At 52.3% G+C, this 22,783-nt stretch overlaps 7 protein-coding genes across 7 annotated transcripts; 2 read left to right on the forward strand and 5 right to left on the reverse strand.

The window, feature by feature from the left end:
• Positions 1-97: 97 nt before the first annotated feature.
• IAR55_006461 (uncharacterized protein) lies at positions 98-2,475 on the reverse strand (the record flags this gene model as incomplete). Its single annotated transcript, XM_066949544.1, has 7 exons — positions 98-319; positions 402-943; positions 1,002-1,116; positions 1,176-1,435; positions 1,542-1,827; positions 1,990-2,090; positions 2,238-2,475. 7 exons carry the CDS (start codon positions 2,473-2,475, stop codon positions 98-100), a joined length of 1,764 nt encoding a protein of 587 aa, XP_066799838.1.
• Positions 2,476-5,211: 2,736 nt separating this feature from the next.
• IAR55_006462 (uncharacterized protein) lies at positions 5,212-7,254 on the reverse strand (the record flags this gene model as incomplete). The annotated part of the gene is made up of 12 exons (XM_066949545.1): positions 5,212-5,475; positions 5,538-5,627; positions 5,678-5,692; positions 5,752-5,824; positions 5,879-5,921; positions 5,982-6,181; positions 6,232-6,403; positions 6,454-6,619; positions 6,680-6,900; positions 6,948-7,011; positions 7,105-7,167; positions 7,231-7,254. The coding sequence occupies 12 exons, from the start codon at positions 7,252-7,254 to the stop codon at positions 5,212-5,214; spliced, it is 1,395 nt and encodes a 464-aa protein (XP_066799839.1).
• A 1,695-nt stretch (positions 7,255-8,949) lies between these two features.
• IAR55_006463 (DNA damage checkpoint protein rad24) lies at positions 8,950-9,987 on the forward strand (the record flags this gene model as incomplete). Its single annotated transcript, XM_066949546.1, has 6 exons — positions 8,950-9,013; positions 9,069-9,375; positions 9,425-9,595; positions 9,649-9,750; positions 9,805-9,875; positions 9,932-9,987. 6 exons carry the CDS (start codon positions 8,950-8,952, stop codon positions 9,985-9,987), a joined length of 771 nt encoding a protein of 256 aa, XP_066799840.1.
• A 484-nt stretch (positions 9,988-10,471) lies between these two features.
• Positions 10,472-12,389, forward strand: IAR55_006464 (uncharacterized protein; the record flags this gene model as incomplete). The annotated part of the gene is made up of 2 exons (XM_066949547.1): positions 10,472-10,966; positions 11,295-12,389. The coding sequence occupies 2 exons, from the start codon at positions 10,472-10,474 to the stop codon at positions 12,387-12,389; spliced, it is 1,590 nt and encodes a 529-aa protein (XP_066799841.1).
• Positions 12,390-12,782: 393 nt separating this feature from the next.
• Positions 12,783-15,983, reverse strand: IAR55_006465 (uncharacterized protein; the record flags this gene model as incomplete). Its single annotated transcript, XM_066949548.1, has 7 exons — positions 12,783-13,551; positions 13,601-13,812; positions 13,864-14,590; positions 14,647-14,905; positions 14,961-15,562; positions 15,715-15,801; positions 15,922-15,983. The coding sequence occupies 7 exons, from the start codon at positions 15,981-15,983 to the stop codon at positions 12,783-12,785; spliced, it is 2,718 nt and encodes a 905-aa protein (XP_066799842.1).
• A 487-nt stretch (positions 15,984-16,470) lies between these two features.
• On the reverse strand, positions 16,471-17,768 carry IAR55_006466 (60S ribosomal protein uL2; the record flags this gene model as incomplete). Its single annotated transcript, XM_066949549.1, has 5 exons — positions 16,471-16,506; positions 16,565-16,651; positions 16,712-17,198; positions 17,427-17,578; positions 17,763-17,768. 5 exons carry the CDS (start codon positions 17,766-17,768, stop codon positions 16,471-16,473), a joined length of 768 nt encoding a protein of 255 aa, XP_066799843.1.
• Positions 17,769-18,372: 604 nt separating this feature from the next.
• On the reverse strand, positions 18,373-22,205 carry IAR55_006467 (uncharacterized protein; the record flags this gene model as incomplete). Its single annotated transcript, XM_066949550.1, has 12 exons — positions 18,373-19,191; positions 19,249-19,418; positions 19,477-19,650; positions 19,712-19,838; positions 19,893-20,578; positions 20,633-20,710; positions 20,762-20,858; positions 20,914-20,992; positions 21,053-21,182; positions 21,240-21,368; positions 21,427-21,640; positions 21,777-22,205. 12 exons carry the CDS (start codon positions 22,203-22,205, stop codon positions 18,373-18,375), a joined length of 3,132 nt encoding a protein of 1,043 aa, XP_066799844.1.
• Between the last annotated feature and the right edge of the window lie 578 nt (positions 22,206-22,783).

Consider the following 22,783-nt stretch of genomic DNA (forward strand, 5'->3'; position numbering starts at 1 on the left):
CTTCACCAGACTGACACACTTGCATGCTATATACAAGGAATTGCTACCAAAAGGTATCTGATCTAACTTATGATATTCTTTGAAACCTTGACCGCACTCATCGCCCGTAATACTGCTGCTGCCCTGGAACCCCTCCTGGCCTGTGCTGTTGCTCTTGTAATTGTTGCTGCTGTTGCTGTTGCTGCAGCACTCTTTGCTGAGTGTATGCCCTCAACTGCTCCGCAGTCATCGGTTGTCCAGCAGGCCAGGGGGTCGACGCGCTTTGCTGTGGCTGCTGCTGGCGTTGTGGACCAGGTTGAGGATATGCACCGGTACTGGTCTGCTTGTGTGAGACAGCGGAAGAGTGATCTCAATCCGTCAGCCCGGCCGTCGGAAAAAGAATTGAATCAAGTTAGGCTCACCTGACCATTCACGGGACGATACGCCTCAGGATGATACGGGTTCTGCTGCGTGGTTGAAGTTTGTGGGGTAGGAAGAGCGGGGGCCGCAGATCGCTGAGTCGTGACCACGTTGACCGGTGCAGGTCGAGCTGCTGTACTCGATTGTCCGCCGCCGTTGGCCAAGACAGGCTTGACGTCTTTTGACCTCATCGCCGTGATGGGCGAAGTAGCCGGTCCTCCGATCGTTCTTTCAATCGCCTCGCCCGCATATGTTGGATCCTGCTCGCCTTCTTTCCTTGTCCTCTTCATCGCTCTCAGAGCCCTCGCATCCACATCCTCATCGCCTTCGTACTCCTCCGCAGCTGGCACTTCGTTCAGGGTACGTTTCTTCGGGACGGCGTTGATCATCTCACGGATCGTTCCCATGACCTGCTTGTTGGCGAAGACTCGGTTGGCATACTGGGCATGGATCGTCTCACGAATCTCGCCCACAATTACCGCAAGTCGTTGCAAGGACACGTTGCCCATACGCAGGTAGATCAGATATGCAATGAACCAGAACTCTATGGCATGCGTTGGGTTTAACGACCACCGCAAGCAAGGCGGGAAGGGATCACTCACCGACAGGTGCAAGTCGCTTTTTGGTGGTCTTGAAAGCTGCGTCGTAATGGTTCGTTGCCATATTAACGAAGAGGCCCAATGCCATCTCTACCCTTCTCTTGAAGCCCAACTCGGGCTATGGCGCAAGTAGACATTAGTGAGGCCATTGGGTACCGGCTGGGGCACTTGACTCACTCCGTCAGCACGACTCAGGAACGCTTTCTGAGAAGTCGCGGTCGGTACCAGTTGCTTCGTGGTGTCAAAGGCAAGCATGATGAATCCGGCGAGACACTGAAATGACTTCCCTCGCTTTATATCCCAATCAAGTAAGGCATGAAGTGTGTCCGGCTCAGAGATGTATTTCTGTTCCAGTGCCAGAATCCAAGTCGTCCAGGGACTCGCGATGGCCTGAAGCTTCTCGGCCGGGGATAGAGCCACACCCATTTGAACGCGTTCTGAGGAAGAGGCGTCAGTCAGCTAGTTGTCGACGTATGGAAGCGGTACGCATCGAAGATATTTGGCGTAGAGCAGAAACGAACGGAAAGGAGAACTTCTACTCACGGAAGATGTCTCTCTGTTGATCATCCGGTATGTTGTCGTACTCGACCACCTGGATGGCTATCGTATCGAAACGGTTTTTCAAGGCCATAGGCAGTTGAGACCCACGATTGCCATTCAACGCCTTGTTGTACCAATATCGAGTCTTGGTGTGAGGTGAGATGAAAGGGATCTTGCCGTCCATGAAGTTCAGGATGGAAGTGCACCTTTGCTTTCCGTCGATACAGGTTCGGATTTTGTCTGCTTCCGCTTCTTCGACCGCGAATACGACCGGAGGGATGTAGTAATTCTACAGTAGATGGGGAGGAAGGGCGAGAAGAAGTGTTCGAAGAGTGATGGGAGGACGTTGAGCGAGCAATGGCAAGGCGGTGGAGAGAACAAAAGGCACAATTAGCGCTACTGAGGCGAGGCCTGAACTGGATCGCCCAAGTTATGGACAGCAGGTACTTACCAGCATGAGTGACTGAATCAACGCTATCATCTTCGCTTCTGGCCACACTACATCACGTTGATAGCTTGGATTCAGGTTGACACCTCCCATGTGGATGAGGTCTACGGAGAGCAAACAGGTCAGCCTACACACTTTCCCCTGGCAACCTTGACTAGACACTTGATCGGAGGGGATTCGAGCACCGTTGAGCTAAAGGCTTTTGTGGCGCAAGACCGAGACCAATGAGAAGTCTGAGCTTGCAAACTTACCATGTATATGTTTTGCACTGAAGCTCATATGTCTAGGCTGATTCAATTGGCCCTTCAAGATACTCGCGATAGAATCTCCTGGACCTTTACCCCCTTTACCCGTCGAGGGTTTCTGATCCTCGTCGTCCGACTCGAGCTCGTCAAACAGCCCATCGTCGTCAAACGAGTCGTCCGATAACTCGTATGCGGCGGTCGTTGCTGCCGCGGAAGTAGCTGCAGCGGCGCGTTTCGGTGGCATCGCGATGGAGTGAGAGAGCAAGCGGCGGTGGTGACCTTTTTTTGTCGAGAGACGCGGCGAGAGAGCGAGCGCTCGAGCAAGTCACTGCTGGGGAGGGGAGCGAGAGGGACAAGAGTCGAGAAAGACGTCAAGCGAGCAGGCGAGCGAGCGAGAGGCGAGACCGAATTCTTTGCGCGATGGGAGGAGAACGCGTGCAAGTGGACCTGCAATGTGGAGGGGACATCAGATTTTCCTACACCAAATGGGAGAACATGAGGATAAGATCAAAGCAGATCCCATACCTTTTCTCTGATCCTTTCTGCATTCAACTGCTATGCAATGTGTGACAAGATGTCTTCTACAGAGTGTGAATGAGGGAGGTTGATTAAGTGGATAAAAGAAGGAGAAAAAAAGAAAGGAGAAGGAAGGGGTGGGAAAAAAAGATAAGATGTCTTCTCATGAGACAATGGTGGGGGTTTATAACTGCTCAAACCTCCACCTGATCAATTTCCTAAATTCAGGACAGAACTGCACATTTCACACCTCAAGTTTTTGACATGATTTCAAATCCGCCACTACGCAATGTGCTGTGCTTGCATCATTTGGTCGACTATGTGGTTGATTGCCAACATGTCTTTCGAATGTGCAATTTCAATTGCAAATACTGAACATTGGAATTAGTGCTTGTCTGCACATGTGCAGGACATCTGCACTCTTCAGGGCAGTCAGTGAGACCTTGCACAGCAGCAAGTCAAAACTGACAAAGATGAAGCATTTGTCACCACGCTATGTCAACCAACGTTGTATCCCAGCGCTCAGTCTGGCAGAGATGTGTTTTTGGAGATGTTTTGTGAAATCAACTTGGAGGCCCCTAAGATATTGTTTGTTGAACTGACTGGGAGGTGTTTGTCATGACGGCCATTCCGCCACGACCACGAATAAGCCATTATTACGTAAACCCTCTTGATATCTTCGACTTCTTCGATATCTTCGAGCACAACTCGATATACTTGCCGAAGACCGAGCTAAAGGGGGCTGCAGGTGAACGATAGAAACAGGAGGAAGTTGATCGATGTTCTACGCATCCTGGCGGATGGGTCAGTGGAGATATATATGTACATGGTCTTAGTTCTCGTTGTTCTAGTCTTTCTCTAGCGATTTCTCGATTGAAAGTCATACCTAGTACCTTGCTCATCGTTCAACGATATCACTGTGGTACCTCAGTCTATCTAGAACTGCTACGAGCCCTTCTAGATATCCGTGTCAAGTCCCTTGCCATCCTCGTTATCCTCGTTATCCTCGTTATCCTCGTTCTCGTCGTTTCCTCATAGTATACTGTCTCGTTGTGTGATAGGGTGTCATGACGGCCATTCCGCCACGACCACGAATAAGCCATTATTACGTAAACCCTCTTGATATCTTCGACTTCTTCGATATCTTCGAGCAACTCGATATACTCGCCGAAGACCGAGCTAAAGGGCGCTGCAGGTGAACGATAGAAACAGGAGGAAGTTGATCGATGTTCTACGCATCCTGGCGGATGGGTCAGTGGAGATATATATGTACATGGTCTTAGTTCTCGTTGTTCTAGTCTTTCTCTAGCGATTTCTCGATTGAAAGTCATACCTAGTACCTTGCTCATCGTTCAACGATATCACTGTGGTACCTCAGTCTATCTAGAACTGCTACGAGCCCTTCTAGATATCCGCGTCGAGTTCCTCGCCATCCTCGCTATCCTCATTATCCTCGTTATCGTCGTTTCCTCATAGTATACTGTCTCGTTGTGTGATAGGGCTTATTGACTGAGGCCACATTGACCATCGTGACATAGGGCTCATTGACTGAGGCCACATCGACCATCGTGACAGTGTTTGTCTTGTCAGCCATGACCACCCAGCCAATGTCTTGTGGAAAGCCTATAAAACCGGCAGAATTCCAGTGCGGCTGGAGATTCCAATTGTTCCCTTTGGTGGTTCAGTGGTTCATGGCTGGTCACATTGTTGATGTGACAGCAAACTTGAACAAAGAAAGGGACTGTCATGATGGCCCTTCCGCCACGACCACAAATAAGCCATCATTACGTAACCCCTCTCAATATCCTCAACATCTTCAATATCTTCGAGCACAACTTGATATACTCCCCAAAGACCGAGCTAAAGGGCGTTACAGGTGAACGAAAGAGACAGGAGGAAGTTGATCGATGTTCTACGCATCCTGGCGGATGGAGTAGTGAAGATATATATATACATGGTCTTAATTCTCGTTGTTCTAGTCTTTCTCTAGCGATTTCTCGATTGAAAGTCATACCTAGTACCTTGCTCATCGTTCAACGATATCACTGTGGTACCTCAGTCTATTTAGAACTGCTACGAGCCCTTCTAGATATCCGTGTCAAGTTCCTCGCTATACTCGCTATCCTCGTTATCCTCGTTATCTTCGTTATCCTTGTTATCATTGTTTCCCCATATTGTACTGTCCCGTTGTGTGATAGGGCTCATTGACTGAGGCCACATTGACCATCGTGACACATTGTGAATTGTGATTTGTGACTTGACGGACCTGAAACCTCTCTGACAGGACATGCACTGTAAAAAAGAGTGAATGGCACCCGGCACGCACACCACCGATCTCGATGATAACCCAAACCGATGCATCAACACAATGCCCAACCCGGTGTCCCAAACTATGAAGAGTGATTTTAACCGACAATGAATTTCACATACAACCTGTATTTCAGCCGCTTCATCTCGCCGAACCCTACTCATTGTCGCCATCATCTTCGTCATCCGACATGCTCTCCTTGAGCATCTCCAACAACTCGTGAGCCTCGCTGAGCTGAGCGACGAGAATAGCCTGCCCTTCGGGTATGCTCCCATCGTCCGCATAGAATTTGCCATCCTTTCGCAGCGAGTCGATCTGATGAAGCGCGAGGTGATAAGGGTAGAGGTCTCGGGGAGTGTATGGTCCGCCATATTTGAGGACTTCGTTCAAGCACTTTTTGATGGTGGACAATTTATTTGCCTGGAAAGGATAGACAGAATTGAGGTCAGCGCGATACAAGTCCAAAAGGGGATGGCACGCACAACTGGTAACAGCTCCTCGGAGATGGGTTCGGACTCGGACATGAGTCGGTAGATGAGACCGTAACATCGACGGAGGAGGAACAGAAGGGCCTGGACTGATGTCAGCGTCGCCAGTCAAGATAGTCAATCAGTCTACGCACAAATTGTCCCTCGGCCTAGACAGTGAAGGAAACCGTTAGCGTTCTTTCCTTTTCAATGCATCAGATGAACTCACCTTGTTTCCCTCTGCGTCCACGAATTTCCCATCCACTCGCATCGAATCGATCTCTCGCAGGGACAAGGCGTAGCTATAGCAACAGTGATCAGTATTACGCCCCTGGTCTGCGGTCCAGTATGCTCACTTATACAAATCGGTCTCACGCAAGGTCCACCGATGAGTCAGCGCTAGAGGAATGACATGAGAATTCAGCCGGTGCATCTCGTATCGATCGCAGTCTGACTTACTCATCTGATCTAACTGGTTCTTCATGTCAGACAATCTCTCGTATATGGGCTTGAGTGCGGGGTCGACGTTCTCCTCTGCCTCCCGTGCTTTGATGTCCTGTGTAATCTCGAAACATGTCTCGAGAAGACCTGAAAGCAGAGCTTGACCTTCTGGAACGGATGATCCGCCTGGTCCCAAGAACTTCCCGTCTACTCGTTTGCTGTCCGCATCGTCAGCTTTCACCTGAGCTTCGCTGCCGGCTGGACCCACGAATCAATCTTCCTTAGCTCCTCCACAATCGCCTTGTACTCCGCCTTGTTGGTCTTGGGCTCAGCCGCCATCTCCGATAATTGTTTTCGTAGCGCGACCAGCCGTTGATGTATGGGCACGAGTTCGACGGAGAGGACAGTCAAAGAGGCGAATAGATCATTGAGTTGATGTTCTAAACGAATTCAGCATTGGTGGTTCTGATGCTTGATGCAAATCACTTACCCACTCCCTCAAGCTTTCTTGACATCAAGCGGACGATTGGTTCTGGGTGCTTTCCATCCTCCGAGTCCTGCATGATCACCTGCTTTAAAGACTCTAGTCGCTCGCGGAACGGTTCGAGAGAAGCTTCAGTGTAAGCTCCTGATTCGTTCCAATGTGACAAGATTTGCTGCAAGTCAAATGGAGTCAGCAGATGTCGCGATGGCTTCGCCGCGTCCAGTGACCTCACCCTCATGGAAGCGATCTGACAATACGTCGCCGGTGTCTCCCTGCTCTTGCCGATTGTCAAGAAGAACAGACTCAGCAGGCTGAATACGTCGGCGAGCACGGTGTCCACCCGGTTAGGTTCGGGGATAGCGGGCTTCGAAGACGAAGAGGAAGCAGCGGCATTATTTGACAGAGCGGAGTGCGAGTGAGATTGCTCATCTCGGATATTGTTCAGACGAGTGACTGAGTTCATGTCAGCGGTGACTACAGGGAACAAAGTGCCGGCTCACCTTGCTTCACAACCGAGTTGTAGATTGGCATCACATCTGGAGCCCGAATAAACTTGGTCGTATCCTAGAGGAACATGAGGTATTAGCAGATGAGCAAGCACGTTGGAGGCGCTCAGATGGTGACGATTGGCAGTAGGCGCGCAGAGCTGAAGCTCACTTTCTTCAAAGCCGTCAGTCGGTTCCGAATGTTGATGAGGGATTCTAAGACGGGGAGCTCTTCCTGAGAAGTTTTGTCAATGTCAGCTTGACCACGACGAGATCTCTCTGCCAGGTCACAATTTACCTGAGGTACCATGTTTGACGACATTGTATGGACGATGTAGTGGCAAGGGCCAGCAACGGTCAGAGTGTATAGAAGTAGGTGAAATGCTTCTTGACTGATTGAGATGGTCGCTCAGAACAGGTATGTCCGTGAGACCGGGATGGATTTGGGTGGTTTTGGAGCGAAACGCGCGTAGCAGGGGAGATTCGGGCTGAATACCTATGGGGTCGTCTCGATTGCCGAGCTGCTTGGCTGATTAACCCGTCCAAGATGACAAGTCTATCGCGTTGTGAGATAGATGGTAACTGACTGGTATGACCAAGGAACAAATCTCTCCTCTGTGGACTGGAACCAACCTCGGTACCGACCGGCGAGTGACCCGTTTTGGAACGATCGACCGGTGCCTAATCAGGACCCGCATGCCTAAGAGCGACAAGGTCAGCTCACGTTCTGATGCTTTTGCTTCCGCTGTGTACGAATGATGACGTACAAGCCTACCTGTTAGCTCTGGCCTACAACGTTAACGCCGTATAACCCCGAGCCGGCTACAAGTCTCTGTTCTCGTGCCGTCGTGGGTGCCACAGATGAGATAATAGCGCATTCTCCCGTTTACAGTGAGGAACCCTTGAATCCGCTGCCCTCCCTGCCCCCTTTCCCCCCCTCGATCTATTAGACCCAACCCAACCCACTCCCCCCCCGCAAGCCAACCGACCTAACAAAGGTCCCATCCAGCAACCTCGCGCCGCATACAGTCACACATCCACATCACCACCTTCCACCCACACCTCACTCTCTGTCGCCTCAGCATTACAACCCCTCCCATTTCATTACTGTTACAGACTTTATTCCTCTGCATTCCATACTCAGATCAGACCAGATCACCATTTGTCTCCCCTCTTTTATATCACACGACTAATAAGGTGAGTGCATCGTACAGTACATGGATCCGCGGAGAAGACGGCAGAAGGTTGCGGCGACTGCGAGGGAGAGTGGGAGAGAGAGGGAGAGACGTGGTGGAGTCATCCAACCTACATTCTCTTTCTTCTCCTCGGTCAATCGATATCTGATCCCTTTCACCCCTCAACTTCGTCCTTGCCTCCTTTGTCCCGTTACCCCGTCCTGTACCTTCACCCCCTGACGTCGCCAGCAGTAGTCCGCTCAGTGGAGCATCTCTCCTCCTGTTCGTCATTGAACACGATTGGAACCGTGCTGACACCGCTTTCCTGCTCCCCTTCGCCTTCGATCTTTCCTTCATTCACATAACGTTCAACCAACGTCCTTTCGCATCATCCACACATATCTTACATCTATACAATCACGATACCGATAAAATAAAAACACCCACCATTGCATACAGCAGAAACTCTCAAGGTGAGTCTTTGGTCGGTTTCGATTCCCACGTCGGACGCGCATTTCCTCGTCCATCCGCTGCGTGTCCGTGCGACATGAGCCGAGGAAGCCTTCGATATTGTTCGCGTCGTCGCTTTACTTGCAGACATTGGTGGCCGTCGAGGCGATGCTCGGACGTGATTATCACGTCGACACGCGTCGTGATACTCTAGTTCGAGGGATGACCGTCCCACATCATCCTGCCGCGAGGATGTTACCGGCGAACATCTCACACATCACTCCTTTCTCCTCTCGTACTTGCCGTGTTGTATCGCAATGTGTTGCTGATTATCCGCTTTATCTATATTCACCTCTCTGCTCGCAATCCATCATGTACGCGTCGTACGACAGATGTCTAACCGGGAAGATTCCGTCTACCTTGCCAAGCTCGCTGAGCAGGCCGAGCGATATGAGGGTGAGTTGCGCTCTGTTGTCAGATCGCGTGATGCGTACTCATGCCTCTTCTTCAGAAATGGTCGAGAACATGAAGTCTGTCGCCTCCTCCGACCAGGAGCTTACCGTTGAGGAGCGAAATCTCCTCTCCGTCGCCTACAAGAACGTCATCGGTGCCCGACGTGCTTCCTGGCGAATCGTCTCCTCCATCGAGCAGAAGGAGGAGTCTAAAGGCAACGAGGCCCAGGTCTCCATGATCAAGTCTTACAGGGAGAAGATCGAGGCTGAGCTCGCCAAGATCTGCGAGGACATCCTTGAGGTTCTCGACAAGCACCTTATTCCCTCCGCCGCTTCCGGTGAATCCAAGGTGTTCTACCACAAGATGTGGGTGCATCTCATTCTGATCACCCCGAGTTACGCTGACCTGTTACAGGATGGGAGATTACCACCGATACCTCGCCGAATTCGCCACTGGCGACAAGCGAAAGGACTCCGCCGACAAGTCCCTCGAGGCCTACAAGGCCGCTTCTGACGTTGCCGTTACCGAGCTTCCCCCTACCCACCCTATCCGACTTGGTCTTGCTCTCAACTTCTCGGTCTTCTAGTGAGTGTCTTATACAATGTGGGGCTTACTGGGCATCGCTGACTCGCCCCAAGCTACGAGATCCTCAACAGCCCCGACCGAGCGTGCCACCTCGCCAAGCAGGCGTTCGACGATGCCATTGCTGAGCTTGACACTCTTTCCGAGGAGTCCTACAAGTGGGTTTGGAAGATCAGAAGCCACGGAGTGGATACTGACTAGGCGCGAATCAGGGACTCTACGCTCATCATGCAGCTCCTCCGAGACAACCTTACCTTGTGGACTTCGGACATGGACAATGCTGGTGAGTTAGGGGTTCTGCGGCTGATCTGTGCGCTCAAGCTGATCATTTCATTGCAGGAGAAGGTGCAAAAGAAGAGCCAGAGTCCAAGGAGGAGCCAGCCCCTGCGGCTTAGACGTAGTGCAGAGAGTCATATAAACCAATACCAAGTATTTACGAAATCGGGTTTTGGCGTCACCCCCTCCTCTTCTGTTTTTACGGTCTTATTAAACATAGCAAAGTTCCTCTTTCCTTTTTCTCTATGCCCCTCTCCACGCTCTGTGATCTGACCATGAATTCGTTTTTCCTTCCCATATCACCAGTCTGAAACGCACGTTTTCGTAGCTCGATGAAGAGGTCTTGCGAACGGCGGTGCAGGTCAGTCTGGGGTTTGGATCGTACCTCGCCCTCGTAAATCTGAGGTGTCGGAATGTCCTAAAAGGCTGTTCGTCCTTCCTGAGTAATCAACTGGAGACGTGGAGGCTTCGTGACTAGAATAATCACGTGCCACATTCACAGCAGCGTTCGCACCAGATCTCAAAATTCGGACAGAAGGATGGTCCACTTGATCCAACTTTTTTGTCCGTTGGTCCATCTCATACCAAGGAGAGCATCGCACCATGTCAACGCCTACACCACCTCCACCACCATCCCCTTCACCTCCTCCCTTGCAAGGGAACTACAGTGCATCGCCTGCTCTCCCTCCCACTCCCGGAGGTAAAGTCATCCCTCCTGCTCCCGCAGCTACTACCTCTACTCCTACACCTAATGCTATTCCACCTAAACCCGAACTAGCGCCATTGACAGGCTTCCGATCCGCTCTTCAACACACCGGTATCCCCCGTTCGGTCCTCTTATACAAGCCGCGTCTCCCCTCTCAGAGATGGATGATCTTCTGGTCGGTCCTCGGTACCGTCTCTTTCACATATTATTACGATCGAAAGGAATGCGAGCGTATCAGACGAGAGACGATAGAGAGAGTACAGAGCAGAGGACAAGAGCCGCTGGAAGGAGGGAGCTTGGGCGTGCCGAGGAGGGTGGTGGTTTGGGGAGGGAAATGGGGTGGGGATGAGGACGAGGATAGGGCCTTGAGATATTTCAGGAAATATGTAAAAGTGAGTTGGAGACTGTCTGCTTCGAGAGGTCATCCCACTGCACTGCTCTCTCCCTCTCTCTCAAGGATGGGTGTTCTGTCACACCTGCCGTTACTGAGCGTGGGGCGTTGGAGCCTTGCTTTGTATCGAATATCGAGGGGGTTGTCCAGCTGAGGGTCATCTATCAACGGCGTCTGGTCACAGTCACATTGGCCATGTCCTCGCCTAGCTATAGATCGAGCCTTCTTTCTGTCCCCCTTTTTCAGAAACCTTTCCGCTCCGTTTCCCATTCACTAACTTGATCGTTTCGTCGTGGGACCACTGCTGACACCACTTCTCACACCTTCAGCCATACCTCGTCGCTGCAGGGATCGACTATCATCTGCCCACGTCTCCCTTACACGGCTCCATAACCCGTCAGATCCACGCGCAGGTCCTCTCGACCCGTCGTCAAGCCCTCGGACTCGAATCTCCCAAACCGCACCTAGACCTCCCCGGCGTCCTCAGTCCCGAGGAGGTCCGACAGAAGGAATTGGAAGGCGGGGTGGTCCTCGTTGGAAGACAGAGTATGAAGGAGTTCCTGGAGGGTCTCAGGAGGGGATGGATGGGTGGAGTGGATAGTTGGGACTGGGAAAAGGAGGTGGAGAACAAGCTGGAGAATGATGGGGTGTTTGAGGAGAGGGTGGAGTCGGTCAATCTGCCCGTTTCAGTCGATTCTTCGGAGACGTTGACGGAGCAACATCTGGTCGATCCGGCTGCGACGACTACAGCCCCCAGCAAGCCGATCGGTGGATTAGGTTTCCTCTCTCGACCCGGTGCTCCTCCCAGTACCTTCTCCATGGGTATGGGCAGCGATCTTCCCAACACTCCCGCCACACCTCTTATCCCATCACACTATCACGTCCCCCCTTCACCCTTACCGCCCCAACCGCCGATCTTGCTCTTACCATTCGTGAACCACGTCGGATTCATGCAGATCCCCCAAATGATCGGATCGTGGTTCAACGAGCGTCGCCGCGTCTCTGCCGGATCACAGGCCGCCCTCGCGCTGATCGAATCGCGAACCCGACCGTTCGACCCTTTGGTCGATCTCGAATTCGACAAGGGGTCTGAAAGATTCTACAACAAGGCAGCGAAGGAATTGCCGAAGAGGATCGAAACGGCGCGCAAAGATTACTATGAAGCTCTGAGACCGAGGGTCGAGGAGGCGAGGAAATATGAGTTGGGACAGAGAGAAATGACGGATGAAGAGAAGAAATCCGGCAAAGTGTGGAGAGTGGACGAGTTGAAGGAGGAGAGGAAGAAGAAGGAGTTGAGATGGATGGGTAATCAAGAAGGATGGGAAATCGTCAGACCGGAATCTGAACCCACTTGGGATCAGAGATGGGAGGCGTGGTTGAACGTCTTTGACCTTCCAAAGAACGGAGAAGGACCAGACAAGTGAAAGAAGGAGCGGGTCAACCTGGCAATTTCCTTTGGGCTCTAGAGAGACTGAATGAGTACAGGGCTAAGGCTCGTTCGTGAATATGGTCTGCGACATCACGCACTAGTTTGTCATCTATTCACATTGGTCGGATGCATCGCTTGGTCTAACGGCTGTATCTACGTAAAGCCACTTGCTCTCTCCCACTGACCAAGGTCGCTTTGCGAATCCGCACACACCTTGCTGTCAGCCAAAACCGCAAGTGGTTGAGGCGATATCAAGCAGGCAAAGGCAAGCACGCACTGTGAGCGAAAGACAAAGATACGGATTGAAGGGTAGATCTTCTCGCGACAGCGATTGAAGCAAGCATTGAACCGGACAGCGGACCAAGCTCCCACCCAGTGGATCTCACCCTCATGGCGTGTGCTGGTGTTCCCCTCTTTGACCTGGACCAGCCTCGCCGCCTCCCCAGCTCGCATACTGCGCAGCCTTCCCATAATAGGCAGGCATAGCATAATACGGGACCTGACCTTGCGCTTCGCTAGTCGGATACGTCCGAGGGAGAGGGACGCTGGACATGCCCCATGTAGGATGAGGAGCGATCGATGGAGAAGCGTACGCTTGTCCTTGTGGCGGATGGCTCGAAAGATGAGTTTGGGGCTGACCATACTGGGTCGAAGGGAGAATGATACCAGGACTCGATTGAGCTGGCGGTACTTGGCCATATGATTGCAATTGTGCCGGAGAACGAGCGAAAGCTGCTGAAGGATTCTCATCTGCTGAAGAAGGCTGTTGCGGCTGATTCCAGATGGCAGCAATGTCCTGGATACTTGCTCGCTTTTGCCCTTTCGCGCTCTCCTCCCTCGTCATGGACCATATACTTCCGCTCTGTCCACCACCAGTGCCGAACAGTAATCCACTACCGGTACCGCTGCCATTTTGACCCGGTGCAGAGCTTTGTGGTGCTCCCAACCCCGGCGACGACGAGGACACCGGCACGGACTTTGACTGAAGCGTTTGTGGTGGAGCCGAAGGAGTGGCGGCGGACTCTAGCATCAGATTCTGCAGCAGGTCGTAAGCTGTCGGTTTAGATCGGTTGGCAGCCTGGTCGGAACCATCGACGGCGGAATGACTGTGCAATATACCACTTCCTTGTGAGTTGAGGTTGGGAGCAGGTACAGGACTGGTTGAAAAGCTCAGCTTCGGTCATACAGGCAATCATTGTAATTCACCTGTGTGCCCAGAGTATCACCTCGTCTTCCGCTTCGTCAATGTCACCGACACTACTGCCAGTACCCAAGGTTGCCCGCATAGCCATGTTGACCGGGTCATCCTCAGTCTGCGTGCTCACGGACGCAACGTCACTGACATCCTGGTCTTGGTTTGCGGTTAGTGTCCCAACGTCGACACGTTGGGAGAGTCCGTTGACCAAGGCGCCTCCAACCTATGTGACATGTCAGCTCTTGGGCGAAGATACGGACAAGACTCCACATACCTGGCTCTGGATGATGAGCCTGGCATCCACTTGAAGATCAGCAAGCCGCATGAGCTGCTCCTCGTTGGGGTGAACATTATGCCGAGGGGTTCCAACGATCTGTATCGAATCCGGAGAGGTGATTCTCGACAGTCCGCCCTCAGACGTGAGCCCCCTCTGGAGCGGCGAGAATCCTCTCATGTCGAGGTCTTCTTCCAGCGGCTCTGGCAATGACGGAAGCCTCCCGATCGGGAAAACGGACGCCAAAGCATTGACGAAGCGCCTGTAAGTCTCCCAGAAGGTATCTAACGTCGGAGAAGAGGGTTGGCGTGACAGATACTCGAGGTCGAGCTTGATCCACTTGGAGACGATTCGCAATGAGGGTAAGATCCGCCTCAGTATCGCGCTGATGTACTGCGGTAGTTGATCTTCCGCACCTTCGCTGTCCAGGACCAAAGCACTCTCGCCGCCCAAACTGGCTTGTGCCTCCTCGATCTCTTCCGCTCCGATCCGCAACAATACAGTGAACGCGCTGAGAAGGAGCTCCGATGCTTTGTTCTCCGCCTCATGAGATCGTTGGACGAGCTTCGGATCTGGCTCGATGCCAGCTGTGGATCTAGCTCGGTAGTGAGATGCAATGATGATGGCGGTGGACTTTACGATGACTTCTGCTCCTAGACGACGGGACTTGACCAGCTCTTCGAGCCTATCTATGACCGAAGGCTGAATGGAGGGGATGAAGGTGAACCTTTTTGGACGCCGCATAGTCAGTCTCAACTCCTCGCTACAGACTATATGACTCACCCTGCTTTCAGATACAATATCCCTACCAGTACCACCAGCTCCTCCTTCCAGAACTCAACTTCGTCTCTGCCGACGTCGGGATTGCCCTCCTTCTGCTTGGATCGCCATTTCTCCCAATTCTTGCCGAGGAATCGATAGACGATGTCGTCGATGTTTCGGAACGCGCTCCTGATGGCAAGAGCACGGAAGTAGAAGTAGGTAGTGGAGAAATTGTCGGAGAGATAGGTCGAGATGACAGCAAGTTGATTGAAGGCAAGGCCTGCTCGCAAATCCGCTTTAGTCCTTTGCAGCGAGCCGATAGGTGGGTCACTCACCGTCATCTGGTACGAGACCCCGCGCAATTTCATAATACCTCCTGGCAGCTGCAAATTTCTCCTCGGTCCTCCTTGCCGCTTTGACAGCTCGGTTGTTCGTGACCGGTTCTCGATATTGTTCCTTGTATCTCTCCAGATCACCAAGACATATCAACCCTTTATAGATCAAGGAAAGCTTATCCCTCTTCTCCTGTCCTTGCCCTTGACCCTGTGTAGCTCCTTCATCCGATTGACCGTCTCCTACGGGAATCTTCGCTTCACCAAGATATGCCGCACAACGACCCACTTCTGCCAAGCCGTAAAATCGGACCAAGCGAGAGATGAGTGATTTGTAGAACGTCTCTTCGGAAGATAGGGCTTGTCGGAATCGGGTGATCGTCTTCTTCAGCTCTGTAGCAGTCGGATTGGGAGATCCACGAAGCGATGATCCAGTCATGCTGCCGGTTGTACCAGCCGCTCCAGCGGAGGAGGAAAGATGGGCAATGAGATCACGATAGGCCTGGATGAGGAGATACGTGGTGTGATGCCATAGCGAATCGAGGGATTGGGCATAAGGCGAAAGAGGGTGGGAGAAGAGGATCGTGAGGTGAAGATTTCGGCATCTGACCCGGCGAGGGAAGGGCTAAAGTCAGCTCGGGGACAGTAAAGATGGGCAAACTGAGCTGGGCTGGCCTGGCCTGGCCATCGTCTCCTGGCGGAAGAGGTACGGGGCTACCAATGGTTTGATACGAAGAACAAGGGACGACAGACTCACTGCTGTCTGTACAGCTCGACCTCTTTCGACCAAGGTGGCCGAGCGCTCAGAGCAACCTTGAGCTTCTCCGCCTCAGACTTCGCATCGCTACAACCCTCGACGAAGTCAGCCCCAACCCGACGCGTAGCGAAACCACATCGCATCACATCGAAAGAGATGTACGCCTGCACAACGCTCAGAGCCGGCACGAAGTCGGATCGAACCTACCGATCGAGGTCTGCTGCACCTCTCCGAGAAGGAGATCCACCCCTCTGTCTTGGATTCTGCATGTTGCCAAGCTCCAGATCGGAAATGATCGAGTTCACGCAAAGTGCAGCTTTGTAATCTGGCGTGGGGGACCGATAAGACGGAGATTTGGAGCACAGAAGAGGTTACTGAGGGAGCTCAGTCATCGCTCGCATTGTGATGGGCGGAGTGACGAGTTGTAAACTTGGTAGACAATGAAAGGATGAAATATCCTCGGGAAGGAAGGATTGACCAGATGTGTGTCTTTGGAAGATTGTCAACAAATCTCACGTTGTGACGTCTTGACCGCCTCTGAAACAAATATGTGGCGCACGACAATTCTGCCTTTGCCTGTCCTTGCGTCCGGTATCCCATCCACCAGACACACGCACACACACACAACGTGCTCGTCGAAAGAGTCTGCATAAGGAAGAAGATTTGTGTACAAAACCTCTCCCGTCCCAACATCCCGGTGCATCATCTCTACTCCCACACCGTCCCCCATCATCGGCACGCTCACGTCCCAATCGCTTAAGCAGTGTCGACAGTCTTTCCAGCGGTACCTCTCTGCGATTCGATGGAGAGTCAGGATCCAGTCTGCAGACACGCTGTGCGAGATACTCACGAGAAGACCAGTCCTTCTGGCGGCGATGAGACCGGCTTTTTGACCAGCGGAAGAGTCTCGGGCCATAGTAGAAGCGTGACCAATGTGCTGTGGTTGGCTCAGTCGTCAGTACAGGTCCTATCCATGAATCAGGTTGCGACTACGCACTTGATGGTTACCACCACCGTGGGGATGGTCGACGGGGTTCATCGCCACACCTCGAGTCCTGGGCCAAGAGTTCCTCTTGGCACGCATGGCGTGGTGCTTCCTACCAGCCTTGAGGAAGGGCTTGTCGATTCTACCACCACCAGCGATGATACCGACGGTGGCCCTGCATCGAGAAGAGACGGTCTTCTTGGCACCGGAAGGCATCCTGATTCGGGTGACGCCAGACTCGGAGTGACCGATGACGGTGGCGTAGTTTCCGGAAGTTCGGGCAAGAGCTCCTCGGTCACCAATCTTCTCCTCGACGTTGCACACGATGGTACCTTCGGGGCACTGAGCGATGGGGAGGACGTTGCCGACGTTGAGGGTGGCCTTCTTACCGCAGTAGATGAAGGCGCCGGTGGAGATGCCCTCGGCAGCGAGGAAAGTCTCCTTTCGGAGCTTGTATCGGTAAGGGTCTCGGAAGACGACGGTAGCGAGGGGAGCACCTCTGCGATACAGCGAGCGTCAGTGAGCTAATTCGAGGATGGTGAGGCCTCGCATCTCCTCTGCCCTTTTCCCCCTGTCCCGTCCGTCCTAATCCCTCCCTCCAACCCTCCGATCCACTCGTCTCCGATACATCTCCAACGCCTGATGCATGCCGGCAATCTGACATCCTCAAGTCCGCCCTCTCCTTCTCCCTTCGTTTCGATCCACAGAGTGGAGACGACCAACTCACCGACCAGCATCGTGGATGATCTCTTTCACAACACCCCTGATGTACCCGTTCTTCTCCGCGAAATCGAGGTTCCTCAACCTCGCCGGGTTCTTGTTGTGGTGGGTGTGAGACTTGAAGATCCCACCGGACTTTCTCTGTGCTCTGATGACTCGCTATACGCAAAGAAAGATGGATGTCAGCGATAGATCTTCGTCCTAGTCCTTGTTTGTCTGTCTGTCTGTCGAGTCGAGTCCATCCCATCCATGATATCTCTCTTCCAGATGACTGTCCTCTTCATCTCCTCGTTTCGATGTTTCTAGTTGGAGATGGGACGGGATGGGATTTAGATCGACTTACACCCATTTTTCTACATGTATCAAAAGTAAAAGCACAGATGATCAGTACAGCCTTCGAATGATGGTTGACCAGCTGAGGGCTCACAAAGAATATAGACCTTGGTCGAGAAGACTTGATGGATGAGAGGAAAGAGAAAGAGGAGGCTATGTACCAAAAGATTGACCGAACGATGAGTTTGCGACGCAACGCAACTGCTGCTCGTCCAGGTAGGTCCGCTACGGTGCGAGAGTGTCCCCACCCAATATCGTGCAGCGAATTCGCAGTGTGCCGCTTGTGCAAAAGTGTATGGTGGGGGCAGGGGAATTACAGGGTCCAAAGAAGACTTGGTACACGGTGCCACTCGTCGGCGATTGTAACGTCTTCACTCACCGTGGCAATCATCGGCGCTTGCTCTTATCTCCGATGACTACGATCCGTCGCCCGCCAATCCCTTTTCCCTCCCGCGCGGCTTCCAGTCATCAACTCCAACGCATGCCAAAAGTCACACTCGTCTTAGCTCAGCGAGGCAAGGCACACAAAACGCATCACATCATCCCCCCGTTTCATACGGCAGAATACAGATACATAGAACACCATGCCACCACACCCACACACATCATGCAATGGTTGATCACTTTCCCCCTCCTAGCTTCTTGCCCAGACCGAAATTCAACCTGATCTTCTTCCCAATATCCTTGACCGGTGTGCCTTGCTTCTTTCCCTCCGCAGTTGCCGCCGGTTGCGTTTGCGTTTGCGTTTCCTTTTCCTGCTTCTCTCCTCCAGCTCCCTTACCCACCAACAGACCCGCAAACCCCTCGTCCTCTTCTTCTTCTCGTTGTCTCTTCGCTCGCATGCGCATGGTCACATCTCCCAGATCCTCTTCTAACTCTTCCGTTGTCTGGGCGGGCAACGGCTCAATGCTCGTTGGAGGTTGTTGTTCCAGATGATCAGGTTTTATCCTCGGAGACGCTCCTCCGCCCGATGAATCTGAATCTGACCCGTCATCGTAATCCAGACCTAACGCTCCGCCTCCACCTGCGCTGCCACTCGTGCCCGCTGTGGCATTTCCTGTGACGGGACTCGCTGGACCTGCTCGAGTTGACCTCTTCTTCGGTCCGCCACCGTGCGTGAACATTCTCTTTCTCTTCGCTGGGACCTTCTCTGCCGTGGGCGACAAGGAGACCGTCGGACTCGTTGTCGGCGGTTTAGGTCCGATCTCCTCATCGTCCGAGCCATTGAAATACTCTTCTTCCTCTGCTTCCGCATTCCGTGTCCACGCCTTGCTCGATTCCGCTTCGATAGCTGGTGGAGGTGGTGGCGGCTCGTTGTTCATCTCCCATCGGGATCTTAGACCGAGTACGAATGCCCGGAGGAACGGCCGTTCTCCCAGTCGCTCTAGACGATCTCGGTAATTCTCAAACAGGTAGTTGATGATGGCTTTGAGGTTGTCCTGCAAGATGGCCGATCTGTCAGAGCAATCCCATTATGGGATGAAAAAATGACTTACTTTACGTATAAGATCCAGCACCTCCATACAAGCCGAGCTCATCATGTTATCCCTTGTGCTCTCATCCTCCAACAGCTCCAAAACAGGTAAGAGGAGGTTGTTCTTGACATAATGTCGATGGATAAAGTGATTCGGTGTCTTCAGGCAAGCCCGCACGAATCGCAAAGCAGCTGTAGGTTATTAGACGTCAGCTGGGACTTCACGTGCTTCCGATGCAGCCAGACTTACCATGTCTTAAAGGCTTGTCCTTGACATATAACAAGCCCGCCACCTTCTTCGATATCGGATTCGCCAGGATAAAATAAGAAGCCCGATGCGCATGATTGATCACACAGAATGAGAGCAGCTCGACCAGGTTTTGTAACAAAGCGCCGCGTTCCCGGGGAAGCTTAGCGGGGTTCCCTGCACCGCCGAAGCGCACGATCAGCAGATGCCATACAAACCCATAGAATTTCCGACTCACCCTTCGCTATCTCCGCTTTGATATCCGGCGCATCTAGCAGTGGCTTGAACAGATGTAACGCGCAATTCTCGTAAAAGTACGTCCCGAAAGAATCAGACAAGGGCCCCTCCTTTCTCTGCAAGAAAGCCTGGATCTGAACCGATCAGCTTGAACCGTATATTCGCAGATGACCGCGACTCACCTCGGTCTCTGGCGGTGTCTCCAGTAGCGTCTTCAACGTATCGCACATTTGCGACATTAAGCCCATGTTCTTCGTCGTGTGTAGTAATCCGATAATCTCCATTACCAGCGTTTTTCTCTTCATTTCGTCTTCCTTGAAGACATGTAATCGGACCACATTCGCGTCATGTTCTACTGCCAGTGTGAGGATCTCGGCACCCGCATGAAGAAGCTGAGCTTCCGTTCTTCTGAAAGCCCACTCGCAGACGAAGAGTAATCCCCTGTCCACCAAATTTCGATACAACGTCAGACGACCCGGAAGCTGAACTCCTTTGCCCATGATCATGAGCTGGTGCAGGAACATCACGACGTCCCGCTTCTTCTCATCGAGAGGTTCATCGGCAGTGACTGTGTTGTCCGGGTTGAGGTCTCGAAACCCCTCAAACAATTGAGTGAGGAACGAGTCGTTCTGCTGAATGTGGTTGATGATGTCGACCTGGTTGAAGAAGACAAAACCGTTTAGAATGTTGAAGGTAGGATCGTCAAGTACTCGGGCGAGAACGACATCTTTGAGGTACAGGAGACGATATGTTTGGTGGATTTTATTTCTGATGTTGTTGTCTTTGATCTCGACGACTTGACGGAATCGGGCGGTCTCTTGGAAGAATTGCCGGTAGGATGCCTTGAGATTGGGGAACTCGGGGTCGTCTGTGACTCCGATGTCAGCACGGCACCTAGCCTTCTCATTATAGTCCGACGCACACTCCAGCATGCCAATGACGCCCATGAAAATGTCATCCTGCAGGATGTATTCGAAGATGCCGTTGTCGTTGAAGAGCACTAGATTCGTGTTAGCTGGTTTTGGTTTCAGGAAGACCTGTAGCAACTCACATATGGTCTGCATCAAAGAGCAAAGCGCGTGTAGGTCTTCCAGACTCTCCAAGTCTTCGGCCTGCTCTAAAACCGAGATCAGGTGTTTTATGTAGTCCTGCAAATACAGCTCCCGATTAGCACGCGCTCGATTGCTTTGGAAGCCAACTGACCTCATTGATGATATGCTCGACGGCCCTTTCTCTTCCGATCGGTGACTTTGCCTGCATCCGCAACCACATTTCTTGCTCCCTGGATTGCGTTTGCAGTCAGCAAGAAGACTTTGATTGGGCAAATCTACGCGTGACTCACTTGATATTGGCGAGGGTCGGGACTTGCCAACTGACCCTCGAGTCTGCGACCGCCATAGATGGTCCTACGCCAAGCATCGGAGAAGCTGAAATGGGCGATGAAGAGGAGGGAATCTGGGCATCTGCTTCGGCTACGCGGAAGCATGAGCTGCTGTCCACTTGCGAGATTGTACGATGAAGCCGCTCACAAGGCATGTTGTTGAGATGTTTCTGGACTTCACAGATGAACTGCCATATGTCATCGCAACCCTCGGCATCCTGAAATGACAAGGCGATATCCATTCCAGAAGCAGGTTCCGTCCATACGATGAGCGTCTCTGAAGACACGATCTGTTAGTGGCAACTCGAACAAATGTGCGAGCACAAGTAACATACCTTGCTGCTTCCCATAAATGTCATCCCTCTCAACTCTCGAGCTCAGCAACAGATCTTCCTTTAGGAAACCACCTGGTTCTTCGGCCTTGCCACCTTCTCCACTGGTGTCTTCCGACTCAACGATCAATAGAGCTAGATCCTGCCCGTCGTCATAAATGCCCTTGCAGAATCCGGTCCCTCGATCAAACCAAGATGACTCGCGAAGCTCGTAAACCTTGAGTGACGCAGATGCGTGATCAAGAGTATCAGTTGATCGTGCGAGCAAAGCAAAACATGATGCGAGGGAAAAGGGGACAAGATATGATCAGTGTCAAGCAGCCTCGTAGAACGATAGGAATATCAGAGCGCACCTTTACACGCTTCCCTTCTTGATTTGGCCCTGATTCAATATCTTGCATCATCATCTCCTCGTCGGTCTGACCATTCTCCATGGGTTCACTGTCGCCTTCGCCTTCGCCTTCACCTTCCGTCTGAGTTTCCATCATCACCACGTCTTTTTCCTCCTCCTCAGTGGACTCATCTTCACCTTGGGCGATCTCACCAGTCGCAGAAGGGCTGTTTTTACCATCTTCCTCGGATCTCGTCTCCACACGTTCTTTGTCGTCGTCGCCGGTCATGGTCACGCTCGGAGGCGACGATATTGACGGCGGAGTGGCCGTCGGCGAAGAGGATGTCGACGCTGCAGGAAGATCCGTCCCTTCCACCCCTGTGACGGACGTCTCGTCTTTGTCCTCTGCTAGCAAGTCGCTCGAAGATCGGGTAGACTGTAACGCCGCCATACGAGACGAGATGGGATGAACGCAGAGGCAGGAGGAAACAGTCAAGGCCGTCGCAGGTGCGACGTGATGTCTTTGCAATTCACCAGGCGATCTTGTTACAAGGCGATTTGCGAGATTGTCCCTTGAAACGTTGATGCGATGATCTTTTTGTTGCGTTGACGTGATCGGAGAGGGGAACAGTAAGATGGGGTGGCGGTCGCTTTTGTTGTTGTGATATCAATCGGAGCGACAAAAGGGGTTTGTGGTCGAGGTCGCGGCGGCGGCGAAGGAGAAGTGGTGACGATGTAAATGGACAACATCAAGGAGAAGATTTGATCCCGTTGCAGTCCAATTTGAATGGGTTCTGATCAGTGACAACATTTCATACCGCGACTTCTTGTGCTTTCTTCTTGTTCCCTCTCCCTTCATCATTCACATCAAGCCTCACTCTGCGATCCACCGAACAACTCATCTTGACCGAGCTCGCCAGATCTCCCACCTCGATCCTTGCCTCATCGCGTGACCCGTGGAACCTAGCATCAGCGACATCAGACGCACTCACCTCCAAGATATCTACACCTCGTCACCGAGTAGATAGC

The sequence above is a fragment of the Kwoniella newhampshirensis genome, chromosome 14 (genome assembly GCF_039105145.1).
Source record: "Kwoniella newhampshirensis strain CBS 13917 chromosome 14, whole genome shotgun sequence".
Lineage (NCBI taxonomy): Eukaryota > Fungi > Basidiomycota > Tremellomycetes > Tremellales > Cryptococcaceae > Kwoniella > Kwoniella newhampshirensis.